Source organism: Lepisosteus platostomus, chromosome 8, assembly GCF_059453375.1.
Source record: "Lepisosteus platostomus isolate fLepPlt1 chromosome 8, fLepPlt1.hap1, whole genome shotgun sequence".
Lineage (NCBI taxonomy): Eukaryota > Metazoa > Chordata > Actinopteri > Semionotiformes > Lepisosteidae > Lepisosteus > Lepisosteus platostomus.
The window spans coordinates 42,016,499-42,035,596 of NC_142618.1; the positions used below are offsets into that span (position 1 = coordinate 42,016,499).

At 38.7% G+C, this 19,098-nt stretch overlaps 1 protein-coding gene across 5 annotated transcripts in view; it reads left to right on the forward strand.

The window, feature by feature from the left end:
• Window positions 1-19,098, forward strand: part of LOC148657355 (arf-GAP with SH3 domain, ANK repeat and PH domain-containing protein 1-like) — a 156,936-nt gene that overhangs the window by 77,541 nt on the left and 60,297 nt on the right. For all 5 annotated transcript variants that reach the window (XM_088643475.1, XM_088643477.1, XM_088643479.1 and 2 more), the window contains 4 exons: window positions 7,600-7,745; window positions 12,139-12,213; window positions 14,383-14,432; window positions 17,000-17,129. In XM_088643475.1, coding sequence (XP_088499601.1) covers window positions 7,600-7,745; window positions 12,139-12,213; window positions 14,383-14,432; window positions 17,000-17,129 — 401 coding nt within the window. The remainder of the gene's footprint in view (window positions 1-7,599; window positions 7,746-12,138; window positions 12,214-14,382; window positions 14,433-16,999; window positions 17,130-19,098) is intronic.

The following is a 19,098-nucleotide window of genomic DNA, read 5'->3' on the forward strand; positions in this document are numbered from 1 at the left end:
ATCAATCTTTAGTTGTCTGGCATCATGGTGTTTTAAGATAATGACATTTGGAGCCCTCTAGGTCAGTGGTTCCTGGCCTGGGAGTGCCAGACATGCCAGATTTTGTAGAAAGCACAAATTAAGCACATGCACATAAGTAAAACTACTTTGTTCCGTCAGATCTATGTATTTTATGGTACACTTGTCAATCAAGCAAAAAACACAGATCAAAAGGTCATGATACTTTCAAAATATAAATATTATAAAGATCGTAACAGATACAGCATGGCTTACCTGAGCCTAGGCACATTCATGCGTTCACCTATAGAGCTGATAAGTCTCTTGATAGACTGCCTGTCACTATTCCTGTTTAAAGTATTTGGTGCAAAAGAAAAGTCTAGTCAGGGCAGGACCTTGATGACATGTTTCTTTCTTAATGTCATGCCATTGTAATCCCAGCACTGTGTGTTCTCGCATTGTCCTTCTGGAAGATTGCCACTTGCCGATCTGCTCATAGGAAAAGAAAACCTACCATCTTGTGTTCAGTTGTTTATACCAAAGGTGTTCTTGTGCTAAAAGTGATTTCTCTCACACCATCTGAGTTCCACAGCCAGCTCACTTGAACAGTGCAGCAGTCAGCACAACCTCCCTGCTTGTGTTGACTTTTGTCAGGTCTGTCAGGGGAAGGACAACACTTACTGATGAATGAAATGCTCCACCACTCTCTCCTGCTTCGGATGCTGTCAAGCTCACAGAGGATGGCAATTTCATTTTCATCCAGATGGAGAGCCACAGTGATTCCTAACAATTTTCAGTGTGTCGTCCTGGAATTTCTCTTGCTGCAGTCATTATAGTCTGAAAACAGTTTTGCACATGGGATAGACAGATGAGGTGATCCTGGGCCAATGTGATGACCCTCTGGTTTCCAGGTTGTAGCCTTTCCCTTAATAGAGCATGTTTCCTGGTTTCTCTAGGATAGCCAGCTGAATATTGAAGCAGGGCATCTCATTCTCCTTCTGAATTCTCTATCATGCCGGTAGCAACCAGGCCATCTTCATGACTCAAGAATGGCATGGTCATACATTATCTTTCTGTGTTTTCGTAATAATGAAATTCACAATTTTGATAGGATATTTATGGTGCCTATAGAAAATTCACACCCCCTTGCCAAAGTGGCACAGTCTGAAATAGAGACACATTAAATCAGAATTTATTTTATGTTTATTTACTCGTTTGAACACACAAACTCCAAGTGAAAAGCAAATGCTCAAACATTCTGAAAAGTCCTGTAGTTAGTACTTGGTGAAAGCACCTTCTGCTTGAATTATTGCCATAATTCTGTTTGGATAGGTCTGTACTAATGTAGCACAACTAAAATTGGCGTTGTTTGCCCATTCCTCCTTACCGAACTAATTATTAACTCAAATTATTAGAGGACCTTTATGACTGAGGTCAGTGCTCTGACTGGCCCACTTGAGGATGTTTACCTTTTTGTTCTTTAGCAACTCCAGTGTTGCTTTGGGCCGTTGTCATGCCGAAAGGTGAACTTCCATTCCAATTTCAGCTTTCTTGCAGAAGGCAGCAGGTTTTCCTCAAGGAATTTTGGGTAGTTTGCGCCATTCATTTTCTCTTCTATCCTGACAAGTGCCCCAGTCCGTACTGAGGAGAAACATCCCAGCAGCATGATGCTACCACTGCCATTCTTCACAGTAGAGATGGTGTTCTGTGAGTGATGTGCTGTGTTGGATTTGTGTGTAATACTTTGCATTTAGGCCAAAAAGTTCTATTAGTAATAGGAATAGGATCCCCTTTGCCCACCTGCCATATACAGGTATGCCAGATCTGTGAGTTCTTGGGATATTGTTGGCATATAATCTTGGCCATTAAAGCTTGTAGCTCTTTCAAACTTGCAATTGGCCTCTTAGTAGGCTCTCTGACCAGTCTACTTCTTACTTGGTCATCCAGTTTGGATCATCGGCCTGATCTCAGGCAATCTCATAACAATCATCATGACAGTGCTCCGAGGGATATACAGTACTGTATATGGCTTTTGAAATCTTTTTATATCCATTTCCTACTTTGTGCCTTTCCGTCTCTTTACTGAGAGGTGCATTACCCAGTAGAGATGACCTACAGAAACAGATGACTTTCTTATGAAATCATCAAAATTACTACGATTAAACCGTAGACTAATTTGCAATTGCTGTTACCAAGGGCTGTGTACGCTGACCCAACCCATTGCTTTCATTTGTGAAATACTTTTCGGAATCTTTGAGGGTTTTTTTTCATTTGGAAGTTGTGTGTTACTTTCTGTGAATGAAAGTAACATCAATTCTGATTTAATTTGTTTTTATTAGAATGAAGGCCTATGGGTAGGTAAGCAAAACTTAAAAAACAGTTTTTGTTTGATGTGTTAGGATGTACAGTAAATACTGTATTGCATAAACATGGATCATAAAACTTCATTGCACCACCTATTGAGCTAAATTGTCCACCCAAATGGTATATGGTGTTTATGTACAGTACCCACAATTTAAAAATTCCACACTTTTAATTATATCTATGGCTTTAAATATGAACCTCAACTTGCCAAGGGAAAACATTTAGTTAATGGTCATTTTGAAATATTGATCACTAATCTTAAATGAATCCAACTGAAAAATGTTAGGCATTGAGTCCACCTAAAAGAAACAAAAAAATAAACACTTATATGCTTCCCTGTTTTAAAACAGATTTTTCATTGGAATGGCGGGTGATCTGCAGTTTTAGATTTCTTGCCATTTACCACAGCAAATTTGGATGAAGAAGCATTGTCAGTTGTGACTCTTAAATATGAAATACAGAAACAGGCTGCATGTAAGTCTCTCTAAATGAAACAGTCTTTTAAGTGCAAGGAACCATAAAACTGTGTCATAAGTAACACACAGTAGACTGTAATGCGTATTTTTTCAGTGCTTACTAAACAGCTTATGAGCTCTGGACTTGTTTGCCCAGGTCTAGCCAAAGACATGGCCTATACAAATGACTTTAAACTTGTCATTTCTTGTTACGAATTGTGATCCAAATTAAATTAAACATTTTTCATTATGGGTCACTGATTCCTTTTTTTCTCATCCGGGCATTTGTTGTAAAGCTTGTGGAAAATGTGTGAAACAATCTTTTTATAGCATACAGCCCTGTCTGAATTCCTCTGAGACCTAAGCATGCAGTAAAAAAGCCTATTTTACTAAAAAATAGATCTATGTTGGATTAGCTAGGACTTTGCAACTGAAAGGGAAGTTCTCTTCCTCTATTTTTCACAAGCTGTAGTTGTTGCCTTCCATGTGAGTGAAGTTATTTTCAATAAAATTTGTTCGGACAGGTAAAGACCTGCAGCAATGGCATTCCTCCTTATTGCTGGTTGGGTGTGTTTGTTGCCAGGTGTGCCCAGTGTGCCGTTGCCACAAATGGCAACACCTTAGCCCCCCCAATCTTAGGAGCTTAGGGATTGCAGCTCCTAGCCTGAGGTTGGGAACAGCGAGGAGGAGGCAGGTTTGGGCCTGATTTTTCACCATGGTAACAAGGATTTGAGGAAGGACTGTGGAGATGCTGCGCCTTTCATTGGAATGTTCCATTGGTCCGACCTAAGAGGGAGGATGCTGTGTGGCACTGTCAGGTCAGGTTACATCAGTCCCCTGTCAAGAAAGAATCATCTTATCTTAATCAGTCTGTTACTGTTCTGTTTTTGGCTTGCCAAGAACAAAACAGAGACCACTTAAAAAAAAGGTTCCTGTCCATTTCCTGTAGTTCCAAAGTCAGGCAAAAGTAGTTAATGGCAGACTGTACACAGAGTCATAACTGCAATTGGTAGACTGGGACTTTACATTCATACAGTATGTCCAAAAAAGTTTACATATGGCTAAATCTGATGTAAAAAAAAGTTTTTTTAAAATATTTTACCTCACACACTGTAAAATATCACTTGCATGCAGCAGCATGTTTTAACAGTGTATTTGAATTGAGTCTTATCAATCCAAAACAAATAAGCCCTCGCTAACCTCTGACCTGTGTTATAAACATCCCTTGTCCACACTGTTACAGAGTGTAGATACAGACGTGATCACAGAGTGATTTTGGAGTCTCGCCAAGTTGAACTCAATCTCTGAGAGGCAGTTGTACACTGGGGATTATGGGTTTTCCTCAGAGTTGTGGTTAGTTTGGTGTTGGTCTGCTGCTGAGAAGTGTCACTGGTTAATGTCTAGGTCTGTGTGGCTGTTGCCTGCATGGCTTCTAATAGGAACTGAACCCGAATTGTACCTGCCACCTTAAGAAGGCTCCACTCCTACTCTTCCACAGCTGTATGTTAATTTCTTAGCCCTAGGGCTAAAAGCAGAGGATTATGTTTTTAGTGGCATTGATTCCCTTACTTTTTAATCAGTTAGTTTTAAGGATGTAGATCTTAATCACATGAAATTCAAGACCTCTAAAGCAGAGAGTGATTATTTTCAATAAGACTACAATTTAAGGCAAGATGCCATGATGTTAACAAGCATTCATCATTTACATGGGATGTCGTTCTTTATATCAGAAGAGCATTTGTTTAAAAGCAATTAAAATAGCTTTTTGATGTCATTGGGTTAGAATGTTCATTTTGTTTTCAATTTCAGTATCAGGTTGCCTTTTTAATAAAAAAATAAATAAAATGTCTTCGAAGCCTCTAAAAAAGTAGACTAAACAGAGACAAGTTAAGGAGTGATGTTCTAATTGTGTGTAGGTAAAGTGTGTTCAACGTCCGTCGTTGAGTTATCCTTGCAATTCATTGTGTCCTCAGAATTATTTGAAGCTGTTTTGTCCTCGAGTCACTGTTGGCATTCAGCCTCCTTGTGGTAAGGAATGGTAGTGCTTATTTGTGAGTCAGTTTTTTTTAGGTAAAAAGACAGATGACCTAATAATGTCATTCTGCCAAGGGAATCCATATCATAAAACATAACAAAATTAAATCCATATGAGGCTAGAATACGAAGCAGCACTGCATCTTAACACTTTGAATCCTCGACAGGACTTTTCGTTTGTCATATGATGGCCTTATGAAATGGAAAATGTTGGATTGCTATGAATTGTGTCAGAGTGTGTAATTATAAACACATGAACTGGAGTGTTACTTTCTCTGCCTTTTTTATAGTTGACTTTTTTTGCATTGTATTATTTCTATCAGTACTATTTTTATTTTCTTAGCATTTTTTTTAACTTGCACCCTTAGTGAAATGGCTTTCAGTGACACATACTGTAAGTGTTTATATAATGAATGCTTCACATACTGTGTCATGAAGCCTTCAGGAAAACCAATTTAATCCCTTTTCTCTTACTTTCCATGATGTCCTGATTGCTTATTTCAATTATCTTGAAACTGACCAGCTTACACATAGAGATCTGGCAGTTTTACTGTCAGAAGAGAATCTTCCATCCTTTAGAATTACATCTGAGCCCTGAATTTTCCAATAAGTGTTAACTCAGAATATTTCAGTTTTGCTTTACTGTATAATTAGTTCAGCCCCTTTACTGAGTTCTGATCTTTTATTTATTCATGATGTAATTTACTGTATGTACAGCTGTTTTCCATCCTATTAGCATCTATTTCAAACTTAGCCCTAAACTGATGGCACAAATAATCCACTTTGCAGATTGTTTTAATGGATCCATGTGCCACCAACCATAAAATTGGGTTATATAATACTGGTTTAAAACCAAACTTTCTGTAAATTACAAAACATTAGGATTACGCATTGCAAGGTAATTTTACAGTGCTCATTTAGCAGTGTTTGAGTAGGGAATACTCTGTCTTTCTGACACTGCACATGCAAAGTGTGCCAAGGCGTTACATCACTGGCCTATATTTGAGCAGAACGGTAAAGCAGTGCACAGAGTGTCGTAACCATCCTGACTGTTAATCTGAATGTATTTGCCTTTTACAGTAATTGTAGTGTGTAAAGGGAGGATTGTGCTCCTGGGGGCTGTTACAGTCATTATTAGGAGCTGTACAACAATGGTAGGTATCCATAAGAACACAAAGAAGGTTACAAAAGAAAGGAAGCTCTTCTGCTTACCTAATTCCCATGGTCCCTAGCTAATTGGTAGTTAGAGCATCTCATTCAGCAGTGTCCAGGATATGATCTTTGATAAAATGCCTGGATACCTTGTTCAAGACTCAGATAATCCTTTTTTATTTCACTGTTAATTCTTCAACCCAATTGGTTGAATTTGTCTGTACTTTCCAGCATGAGAAATACCTGGCTCAACATCCCTTGTAGTTATAGTCCTCTCTGTAAAAAAATGATCAATTCTTTTAACCTATCAGGGAAAGACATTTTTTGGAATCCAGAAAATTAGCTACATTGATTTAAAATCTGTGCTTTTAACTACTGTATATAGCATCATATTGTTTAGCTATTAATTGCTTTCCCACATTGTCTATAACAGTATAATGAAGTGTCAGTGTTAATGCATACATATTTTTACATATTTGATTTAAATTAATGATCTTGGAAAGCGTTACTGTGATTACAGTCTGAATCAATAGAGAGTTTATGGATTAAATCCAATCTTTGATTTACCCTGCCTGCAAATTTGAAAACCAGTAGCCTATACCACAGTGTGTAACTTGTAAGTAGTCAAGAAAGTAGCTGCATGGTACAGTATATTTGAAATTCACTTTCAGTAGTTGTATTAAAGTTTTGCCTTTATCTGGATCTAAGTCAGTCACAGCAACAATCAGAAAGTCTGTGTGTTGAACCATGGGGCTCTACCTGTGTGAATCTGCATTCATTTGTGATGGGAGAGTTGGTGAGGACGGCACAGAGGTGAGAACAGGAAAACCAGATTGCTCCCAAATGGATACATAATATGTCATTTTAAGAAATAGCCTGGTTTGTCGGATTTAATTATATGCTGTCCCATAGTGTTATTAGCAATGTATATCAGACCTTTACAGTCATTTGGAAATGCATGTAGTATCTGTGGGACACAGTGGGACAGAGATAGTACGTACTGGGCAAATATATCATTTTCTGTGACTGTCCCAAGTATAAGAAGATGGCTCTCAAGATATTTAATTGTACAAATAAAGAAAACAGTTATGAAGAGAATGATGAAGTGCATCAGTTAAATGTTCCCACTTGTGTGTCCTGACTCATGTTCACCTGTTAGTGCTGAAGAGCTCTCACTTCTACACAGATAAGCACCTCTGTAGACAGGCAGAAGCCCCTCTGGAAGAATCGTGATAGAACATGAACTTTCAATAAATAAATTATAAGCAAGGAGATCTGGGACCGTGTGGTGCAAATATAGCACAGCAAGGTGGGCTGTCAGTAAATTCAGAGAAATTGTGACTTTTTGTAGTTTACTTGTCTGGGATTTATAAAGAGCAGACTCAAACAAAATGGAGTTCAAGCACAGCTGCTTTATTAAAACAACAAATATTGTATTTCCAACACACAGTATTTCCAGACGTTTTGGGCATGTGGACAACTTACACAAGAATGTGTACAGTATATAAATTAGATAAGGTCATGTTAGTGGTAAATAATTATTTTTATAACTTTTATGTGCCTCAAACCCATTTGTATGTGTTGTTTGTTTTCACAGAACATGTTCAAAATGAAGAGAACTATGCACAAGCCCTGGACAAATTTGGAAGCAATTTCATAAGCCGTGATAACCCTGATCTTGGGACAGCTTTCGTGAAATTTTCCACTCTTACAAAAGAGCTGTCAGCTCTGTTGAAAAACCTGGTAAGTGTTTTTGCTGTGAAATCTTGATGCAGATGTGTATATCCTGTATTGTCTTTAAGATTGGCTTGTGTTTACTCTAAAGCTATGTTCACCTGGTGATGCTGAAGAGCTCTCACTTACAGTATACACAACAGAGCACCTTTGCAGACAAGCAGAAGTCCTCACGAAGAATTGTGATAGAAGATGAACCAAAGAGAAGTTAGTGTCTGACAGAGTTAGGCCTTGTAATTTAATGAAGAGGAGACTCTTTAGTATTGTTTAAAGGGGGCCGTTTACATAATGTTCAGGTTATGCTTTGGAAAAGTCAGTGTATCATGACTCACTTAAACTGTTCAGATTTGCACCTGTTAATGCACTGAGAAGGTTAAATGTTTCCTGAATTGCACGCAAAGTCATTCAGTCAAACGGGAAGTTATTGCAGAAGCTGAGCTCAGTAAGATCCTGGCTTAGAGACAGAGAACAAATTCAGCATGCAGTTTTAACTTCTGATACAGATTATATTTTCACTGTGCAGATTAAATTATCCCTTACATGTGCAGATCAAGTGTAAAGCAAATTCCGTACACTATTATGCCACTATAGAGTTCCTTATAGATCAGAATTTCAGTGGAATATGTAGTAGAAAGGGTCTTATTTAAGATTAAAATATGAAGAACATTTATTCACTGAGGACACTGAATTTTTTTGGCAGTCAGTGTTAGGTTGGTAAAGTCTGTTTTACTCATTTTTTCCATTGCAAATGTTTCCTGTGTTCCAGTATCAAATTGGTGTTTGCAGATACTCCATCTCAGACTGTGTCCATCAAGTTAATTAGGGTTTAGTTGCAACTCACTTGTATTGTAACCTAAGCATTGTTTTATTCCCATATATACCACTGGTAACCTACTATATAATTTGAGAAGTTCAGGCATGTTCAGATTTAGATCCACCCAAACATCGATACTATATCCTGCTATAAATTTTGTTGTTGAAATGAAAAGTCCGGAAAAGCTTTCAAGAAGCTTGTTTGTTATGCTTTCGTTTTCTGTTGCCACGTGAAATGTAAATGAAGAATCAGCAACCTCCTAAAATTTAAAATTCAGCAACATGTGTTTGTTTGCCTTCCAATATGTACAGTAGGTCTTGACTCTCTGCGTCACCTCATTTGCTGGAGATGAAAACAAAATAGTGACTTTAAAGCCAAGGTCTTGTGGTATAATAAATCCTACTGCACAAAGGCTTTACTGTACATCGATGACAGTGAACTTTGTCTTATCCTAGACTGGAAAAGACATTTTTTTGGTTCAGCACCCTGTGATGTGTTTTCCCATAGTTCATAGCATTATCTAATTACAATGAATGGCCTACAAAAATTGAATGTACTGTATTCAATAATGTGTGCTAACAATTTGCAGTTTTGCTTATAGAGAGTGCAGAAAACAGCATTCACATGGACAGTCATATATATCCACATAACACCATGCTTTGTAAAGGACAGATGTGGCTAGGTAATATGACTGTTGTATGCCTGGAAGTAGCTGGTACAAATACATACTGTAGCACCTGCACATGAAAGGCAGCCTGGAAGTTCATATGAGTTGGCATTTCTGTATGTTTCAGGTGGGTAGCTGCGTCAGCATGCGTAGGCTGCAAAGGAACAAGTAATAGGTTTATTCCATGCTGAAAAAAAAGAGAAGAAAAAAGAAAACACAACGTTTCGTCCGTGGAGCCTTCTTCATGTGTGAAGAAGGCTGAGGAAGGCTCTTGAGGAAGAACCTGAAGAAGGCTCCACGGCCGAAACGTTGTGTTTTCTCTTCTCTTTTTTTTCAGCATGGAATAAACCTATTACTTATTTCTGTATGTTTACCAGTATTGACTTAGCTTGATAAATTTCTGTTCATATATTCCACATTATTTAAAAAAACAACCAAATGGAAAATAATGAAGTTAAGAACCTATTGATGACCTTCACACAAGGCACTGTCAGAGGCTTTGGCTAAAAAAGACTTGGAACTTGGAACGAGTAAGTAGTAGTAGAGACAGAGCTTTGATGTACATCGTAGAAGCTTTTTTAACGGTGATCTCTGGGCTATACAGTAGGCCCTCCTATAGAAGACAGGGCCCCTTTCAAGAAAGAAAACAGTCTGGAGAAGGAGGCTGAAGGAGCAGGATCTGAAATTCAGCTCAGAAATTGAAGACTGTTGGTGTAGTGAAGGCAGTTTTTTTCAACAGGACATGATCACTTGTTAATGCTTAGCTCTGCTTATGCAGTGTAGCATATTCTGCGTCAGTTTTTGTTCGTCTTCTTTCAGCACAGAGAACTTTGACAAGGCCAGTGCTGTTAAAGTATATATATATACATATAATGCCTTGCAAAAGTATTCAGCCCCTTCCTGTGTTTGTTCCATTTTGTAAAATTACACAGTGGTGCCTGCTGTACATACTTTTTAAAACTTAAATTTATTCAAATCATGAATTCTCAAACTGATAACTTGTTTAGAGATTGGGGTATTCAAGTCTTTCCACGGATTTTCAGGAGGAGGCTTGGCCTAACTGGGCCACTCAAGGACACTTATCTTCTTATTCTTAAGCCACTCCAGTCTTCATTAGGCCTTGTGCTCTGCATCATTCCAATGGTCACCTCAGTTTCAAGTCTTTAGCAAACTGAAACATATTTTCCTCTAGTATTTTATAATAATTATTATAATAATTGCTTACACTTATATAGCACTTTTCTGGACACTCCACTCAAAGTGCTTTACAGGTAATGGGGACTCCCCTCCACCACCACCAATGTGCAGCATCCACCTGGATGATGCGATGGCAGCCATAGTGCGCCAGAACGCTCACCACACTTCAGCTATCAGTGGGGAGGAGAGCAGAGTAATGAAGCCAATTCATAGATGGGGATTATTAGGAGGCCATGATTGGTAAGGGCCGATGGGAAATTTGGCCAGGACGCCAGGATTACACCCCTACTCTTTTCGAGAAACGCCCTGGGATTTTTAATGACTACAGAGAATCAGCACCTCGGTTTTACGTCTCATCCGAAGGACGGCACCTGTTTACAGTATAGTGTACCTGTCACTATACTGGGGCATTAGGACCCACATGGACCACAGGGCAAGCGCCCCCTGCTGGCCCCACTAACACCTCTTCCAGATTCAGCCTTTTTCCCCAGGAGGTCTCCCATCCAGGTACTGACCAGGCTCACACCTCCTTAGCTTCAGTGGGCTTCCAGTTGTGAGTTGCAAAGTGATATGGCTGCTGGCCATACTTGATTGTACTTTGCCCTCTTCATTTTTCTTTCAACCTTCCCAGGCCCTGATGAGAAGCATGCTGTTGCCACCAGTGTGCTTGACTGTAGGGCTGGAGTTTGACTAAGAGATTCTTCTTTCTTTGTACTTTACTTGTTCCTGTACATTTATATATCATATATTCACATCTCAGTGCGCTGTTGGGATTTAAGGGAAATGGATGCAGCCACTAAAAAGTTATAGTTCCATTTATATTCCAGACAGTTCCTCTTATGTTGGTATATCTGAGGTGCAGCTTTGTTCATGGTTTAATGATATCTGTGATGATTTGACACTCGTCCCCGAAGGTATTACATTAAAATACTTTAAAACTGCATTATTACCAATTTTTCTGGGTCGTCCTGTCTCCATTTTTCTTTCTGGGAGACTGTGCCACTCAACGATTGTTTGGGAACAGCACCCTCACAATATCTTTGAATATACTGCAGCTTTTTTTCGTGCTCGCCTTGTGTTCATGTGGGTTTTATCTGGGTGCTCTAGTTTCCTCCCACAGTCCAGAGACAAGCTGTTGTCATTAATTGGCGCCCCCGTATATGTATTCCTGCCCTGAGATACACCGCCATCTTGTTCAGGCTGGTGCCTGCCTCATGCCCTTTGCCTGGCAGATTATACACTAGTTCACCATGACCCTTAAGGATAAAGATTTGAAATAGACAGATTTCTTTAAATAAGTGTCAGCTTTAGTAATCATCTTGGCTGTTATTCCATTTTCATTAATTATGAATACATTTGTAATTGTTGTAGATTATATGTTAATACAACAGAACTGTACAGCACTGTTTCGGCTTGCAGTCCTGCAGTAATTCAAATCGAAATTCAAACCAAAGTCTCAGCCTGTGATAATTCACATTCCCCATTTTCTTCCTTCATATTGAGGGGTTGTGGAATCATTTTTTTTTCTGCTCCTGTTGAGATTTGTTTCATTGACAGTAAGGTGTTTCCAAAATCTATCAGCATGTCTTACATGAATGTTGTTTGCAGGTTTGTGTTCGCAGTACACAAGTTCTTGTGTTCTCATATAGTGAAATAAATGTGCATGCTGTTAAGTGAGCAATACCTATGGTATCGTTCTGACGTGCTGCGTTTTCCTCCTCCAGCTCCAGAGCCTGAGCCACAATGTCATCTTCACCCTGGATTCCCTGCTGAAAGGAGATCTGAAAGGAGTCAAAGGGGTAAGACCGAGCATCGTGGCTGTTGGATTTTATGTGACAGTAAATGCCATTTTGAGGGACGCTGTCTTTTCCCCCAACCATTATGGGAGAGTGTCTAATTACAGCCACTGTGTGAATCTGGACAAATGAATCTCCCTTTTGGTTCCCTTTCAGTTCAGTTTAAATTAAGTGGTTTAACAAATATCTTTTAACAAGGTTTAAAATATTTCTTATTGTTCTTTGTAGATCCCTTGTATTCCATGTGTTGGCATAAATTAACCAACTCTTTTATAAATGTACACAGTTTCGTATCACATGTTGCTTCAGAGGATGTTTATAAACAAATTCCTTGTTTAGGAGGTACAGTACATTGTTTGTGATGTTTTTTGTAATTTCAGTCACAGAGAGAAAGGTATGCTTTAGAAGGACACATAAAAGTATTTGTCAAAATGTATAATGTGTCAATAAAGTAATGATACAACAAATAGCTACTTCAAAAATAGAAATGGTCTTGTCTCAAAACCCTGTTGACTCAGAAAAATGCTAATATAAAGAACTAGTTTTCTGCAATTTCCCTCACGGGATCAATAAAGTATCTATCTAGTTTTATAAGTTAACTAGTTATTGCCATTGGGTGTTGGGTGTCCTATTGTGTCATCTAATGCCAGTGAAAATTTGAATTTAAACTTGAATTTGGTCAAGCAGTATATTTCTGAAGAAAAAGAATCAGTGGGGATGGCAGTCTTTAGCAAAAATGGTTTATCCAGTGGCTGTACCATTTAAAATTAATATGCTCTGAAGAAGTTAATTCAAGAGAAAAATAGAGGCATTTGTTGAGAAAACCAAATTCACAAAAGACACCCACTCTCTGTACCAAAGAGAAAGGCAAGAATCCAAGTCGAACAATAATCAAGTACTCTTCTTTTGCTTTGCGTGTTCTGAGCTCTACAGTTTATTTTGAATGTCTGTGATTTTAACAGATAAAGATTTTTCACTTTTTTGACTTCACGTTTAAGCTCTTGCCTTTCTTTCGGGTGCACAGAGCATGTCTGTCTTGTGTAGATTGATATGTGCCAAGACATACACACCTTTACAAGGCAAACTTTTGCTGGACTTGTATGATGAGAGACGCAGTGACTCACAGGACTCTTGGGGAACTGGGAAGGTTTTGCTTTCCACTGAATTAAGACCCCGATCCATAGCATCTGTCAGCACTCAGACACTTCACAGCACTCAGCAAAATGTTCAAATAGATCTGGATGTAGGAATACACTTTTTGATGTGTTCATTTTTTTTAATACCTTTCCTTAGTGTTATACAAAGTACATGATACTGGAAATGGAAAATTTTGTTTCATGGGCAGTTTTTTTTCTAGATCAGTAGAAAACATTTTCTTCATTTTGAATCTTCCCAATTAAAAAACAAATCAGTTGTTGCAGCTCAGCTCCCTACGGTCACCCTAGTCCAAGCTTTTCTTGTGCTTCAAACAGTTTAATCTGAACCATTCTACATTTTCGCCGTCTCTGTTGAGTTAGCATTGTGGGGCGGGGATGCAGCTTTCACTTGACAACACCAGAGGCACCCAACATATCCCAGAGTTCACTGATGTACAGCTTGCCAAGCATGCCCTGTGTAATGCCAACAGTGCTCCCAGTTATAGTGGAAACATCATATATATGTTATTAACATTGCCCTGCCCTTGATGAACCATTCAGGAGAAAACCACTTTTCTGTCATGGAATATTGTGAAAATAACATTTTGATAGGGCAACACAATGATGCAGTGGTTAGCACTGTTGCTTCACAGTGCTTGGTCCCCGGATACAGTTCCAGGCCTGGGCTGTTATTGTATCTGTATAGAGTTGTATGTTCACCCCAGGGTTTTAGTGGGTTTTCTCTGGGTGCTCCAGTTTCCTCCCACATTTCAAAACCATGCTGGTAGGTTAATTGGCTTCTGGGAAAACTGGCTGTAGTGTGAGTGCGAGCATGCGTGTCTATGCCCGGCGTGACTGTGAATTGGAAAAACCAGTTCAAAAATAGATGGATGGATGCTGTGGGTGGCATTATTAATTTAAATTCTTTTTAAATCATTTTGCTAAACTTCTTTCAAGTGAGAATTTCAGGTTCAAAGAGGTTTTTAAGATGGAAACCTTATACTGTGTTCTTAATATGGTTGTCTGTATTTTTTAGGATATAAAGAAGCCATTCGACAAGGCATGGAAAGACTATGAAGCCAAGTTGTAAGTTTGTGTAAATATGTAGTAATGTGTGTTTCTAGTAATAAATAAAAAGAGATTGTATTCGTTTAATTATTTACATTATTTGCAGATTTGGTTTATTTTAAGGTGCAATGTTCAGTGTAATGGTGAATGTTTTAGTAAATTAGTAAAATTTGGAGCAGGTGACATGCGGACAGATGTTTTAAAACAGCAGCATTTTGTTTCTGGCTCTGTTCCTTGTACCGATGATGCAGTTTACTAAAAAATATTTGATTACATTTTGATTCATTTGACACATTATTTCTCTAGTACTCTTATTTTGCTTCCATGGAATGCTATTTCAGATACAGTTTTACTTCAAAAATGTCATCTGAAATGTATTCTCTGAATTGCTTTGTATCATTATAGGATTTTTGTATTATGTTATGTATTATTATGCATATTCTTACAATGCTGAGTGTATTCTTGGTTTAGGGTTCATTGCTGATCCGTTGTCTGGTAAACATTTGTACATGGGCGTTGCCAGTCTGTGCAGTGAAGTGATGCCAGTACAGTTTGTACTGAACTCCGCTTCTTAGATCCATCCAGGCTGCCTGTTGAGAAGTTTTGGGAACAGATGGGATTGGTCCCTGACTCAGTCTTGCCAACCTGTTAGATCTATGCCGTGTGTGCTGGCCTGAATATATGTTTGTTTGGAGCTTTACGGTCCCACTTACTGTGATTTGCCATGTTTTTTAGTTGACCTTTTTCAAAAGGGCAAGTTTCCTTTAGCAGGCCTAAAGACCTCAGGGAAACCAGCACTGGATTCAGTCTGAAATGGATCTGATCTGATTCGATCTCTACGTCTACCCCACTGGGTCATAACTGAAGCCACCATTCTTCTTTCACCTGTCCATCTACAGTAGATCATCACAGAGGAGTGCCTGAAGTGTTTCTACTGCACCAGTGCCATCCTGAACGCAGGGTCCATTCAGTTTTAAATTTCCTCAAGGGCTTGGTTAAGAAGTTTCACAGAGCAACCTAAATATGACGTGGTTCTTCTTTTTTTAATAAATGTAGGCAGTGTCAAAAAACACCATTTACGAAAGGTGCATATTTCCCATACATTGTGTTATTTTTTTCACTACATATTCCTGTGATTTGCATTTTGTGCATTCTTCCCGAAACAGTCAGATATGATCAAACTCTCTTCTTCTTTCGGTCAGCATCATTGTTCCCATTGTTCCCCCTGGAACATAAATAACATCAAATGGCTTTTAAATTCACTTCACCTTCTGTAATCGTCAGTCTTTCTTCAACAATATCATTTTCTCTTTTGGCTGTACCCTTTGTGGGTTCATCTGAGGTTGAGCAGGTACTCTACAAGGGTTAGCATGGGTAATAGATCTCTGCATTAGACTGAAAAAGGTGCTGTCGAAACATAGAAGCTGCTTCTGTGGACAGTACCGCTGTTCAGTACAAGAGTTTCAAGAAACCCCGCAACATATTGTACCCATTTGTAGCCGATTCAGACTTTGCCTTCTACAGTGAAATGAAATAAAACATATCTGTCTTAGGAGACATGATAATACCTGCGATATATCTGAAACCGCAGTATAACAAGGCACATTATGTCAAGGTTGCACTATAAGTGTACTGGTTGGTGTATAGAGCTGAGTTATTTTTTAAATACAGACGACAAGTGAAAGAAGTAACAAAGTGGGAAAATAGATTAAATACTGTTGGTGGAATCTATAATGACTAGGGGTACTGTATGTCGGTGTCCGCACAGCCCTTTTTTATCCGACACATGATCACTTGAAACAAAGAAATCCCATATTGTCAGTACCAATGAATGATAAAGAAAGTCTTCATTTAGTATACTGTACATTCTGAAGTCTCTCACCTGCCTTGTAAGTAAACTGTTTCATGCTATGGTCTACGGATTTCAATATCATAGTATTACATGGCACTATGGGTGAGAACATCAAAACAAAGTTGATCTCTGTAGCTACTGTATAGACACAGCCTGTGTCTGTGTCAAGTTTGTAATGTTAAATTAAAAACAAAATACAGCCTGGATCAGCAAAGAAGCTTCTGGAAAATATTCAGGACCTTTACCACATTGTCAGAATGGCGGAATATTTTCTCTTTCATTATCAGTGATTATCAGTGCAATAACTACTAGGCAGAAAATGAAGAAAGGGGGATGTTTTTTTTAATGTAACACATTTTAAAATGTTCTTATTTCATCAAACCCTACTTTGGTATTATGATAACAAAATTATGAGCATTCTTCCCCTTAGTGCCTTTGTAGTAAGGGAACAAAAACTCATAAGATTGGGCAGAAAATATATAAGCAATAATGTGATTTTTTTAAATATAAATGAATGAAAACTAGTGTCACAGTATTGGGAGTAAACACCTTCCTTTAAAATTGCACAAAATATTCTGCTGTAGGCTGCTCTATAATTAAGCAGGGTATAAGAAATATGGTATAAACCCTTTTGCAGAAAACGTAAGATTCTAAATGAAAGTTGACTATTATTGTTATTGTATGTAGAGAAAAACTGTTTCTGCGTTCATTCAAATTCTTTGTTTGAACCTAGTACAAAAATTGAAAAGGAGAAACGGGAGCACGCCAAGCAGCATGGAATGATAAGGACAGAGATCACGGGGGCAGAGATCGCTGAGGAGATGGAGAAAGAGAGGCGTCTCTTTCAGCTGCAGATGTGTGAGGTATGCAGGTGATTTTTTTTTTCTTTTAATCTTAATTGCGTTCTGACTGTAGCAATGCAAAATTAGATTCTGCTTGGAAGCCTCATGTGTATTACCTGAAGGTCTAATATAAAATAGACAGCAGTGCTCGGATGTTAGATTTATTAAGCACCGACTGCTTGCAGGAAAAGGTTGTGTTATTTCTCGCACGTTATGCAGATCAATTTTCAGAAACTTCAGTTAAAACTTGGTGAAATTATGGGAATTCATCTCAGTTAGAACATATAAATATACATGGTTAGGGCCTTCACATTTGTGAGGGTTTGGTGCAGAGAACAGTCCAGATAGCCAAATTCCCAAGTCCAACCCATAATGCACTACAGTATAGAGTCTTTATGGTTAAAAGACACAAGTAACCCTCCCTTATATGATAATTAAAGTACTAATTCAATGGCTTTAAGTTAATTTAAATATAATTGATCACCTAAAAGGAACAGGCAACACAAACCTGAAGTGATCGGTTAAAATAAGCAACATTAATCTCTCCCCTGCGTCCAGCCTACACGCCCCACTGTAATGAAAAGGACAATAAAACTGTCAGGAAGTCTGTAAACTCATCTCCAGCCTGTCATTCCCCATGCTGCTGACAGAGATCCAGGAATGTTCATTACATCACAAAAAAAGACCTCACTGAGATGTGAATGCTGGGTATTCGGGATTTGGGCAGGGGGCAGAGAGAGAGGCTCACTTGCTAGCTAGATCCCCTCTCACAATCTTTGCCTGTTGTGCTGGTAATTTGAAAAATGCGGTTAACATCATCCTGGTTTCACTCCACTCTGCTCTTCCTTCATCTAAGGCGCAGTCGGCCAGACCACATCGCGAAAAAGCAATCGTCGAGACTCCACTATGCGATATATAATATTATGTATTACTGTAGTTACAATGATGTTTTAAAGTGCTCCGAATGTCTGGTACACAGCACCACCATTCTACAATGTGCACATGAAATCTAAAGAAGCTGGAATGTAGTAAGATGCAGGCTGATGACACAGCTGTAGAGTCTCATGGGATAAAAATTGAAATGACTGGGGAAACTGTTTGTGAGGGCTTGTGGGTACGAAAAGATGAGCAAATGACATACTGTAGTGCGGAGGATGCTTCTTTCTGAACAGCCCCACTGGCAGGGCTGTTTTGAGGTATAAGCGGGAGCTGCTGAGCAGCCCTAGGCTCGCAAGAAGGGTTTCAACGTCAGTTTCCTTTGAAAGCCTCCAGTCAAAAGGATCTGATCCAACACTGGATTAATGTTCAGGTCACCAGCTGCAAGACTGCTTGACAGTCTGCAGAACTGCTTTTCTCTAAAGAATACAGTAGATGAGTAAAGAAATTCCTTTCTTACTGTGCTTTGCCCAGCAAAACCAAAGTCATTTACTGTAGGAAAATGATCAAGCGGTGATGTGGGAATATTGATCACAAGCCATTTTGAAGACGAATTTTCCTAGAGGAGGAATAGTAGGAAACACACAAACTCGCACACACACTATGAATGAGGACAGTGGATTCTCCAGTTAAAACTCAAAACTCAATATCTGGAGTATATAGGCCATCTGTTAAAGCAACAGTATGCATGTGCCTGTGGTGTACTCTTCCACACAAGTCTTTTTATCACCTGACGTGTTGTTCTACAATGGAAATTCTGCGAGAAATGGCACAGAATGATTTTTCTGTGTAGTAATGGAACTTGTTGCATTTCAGGGTTTTGATAATATTTTCACGCTGTCACACTTAGAATTGGGCTTTCGATTTAAATGTTAGCCATGTTTCATGTTCCCAGAAAGGTTTTTGGAGTTGGCTCTGAGTCTAATCGGAGTATATAAAGAAGACTGACTGTACATCTATAAGAGAATTTTGCTTTCCTTCAAACACCCCAGAGAAGAGGTAATACAGTGCATAGTTTGGGTCTTGTGCTTTTGCTTTTAGTCACCATCTGATG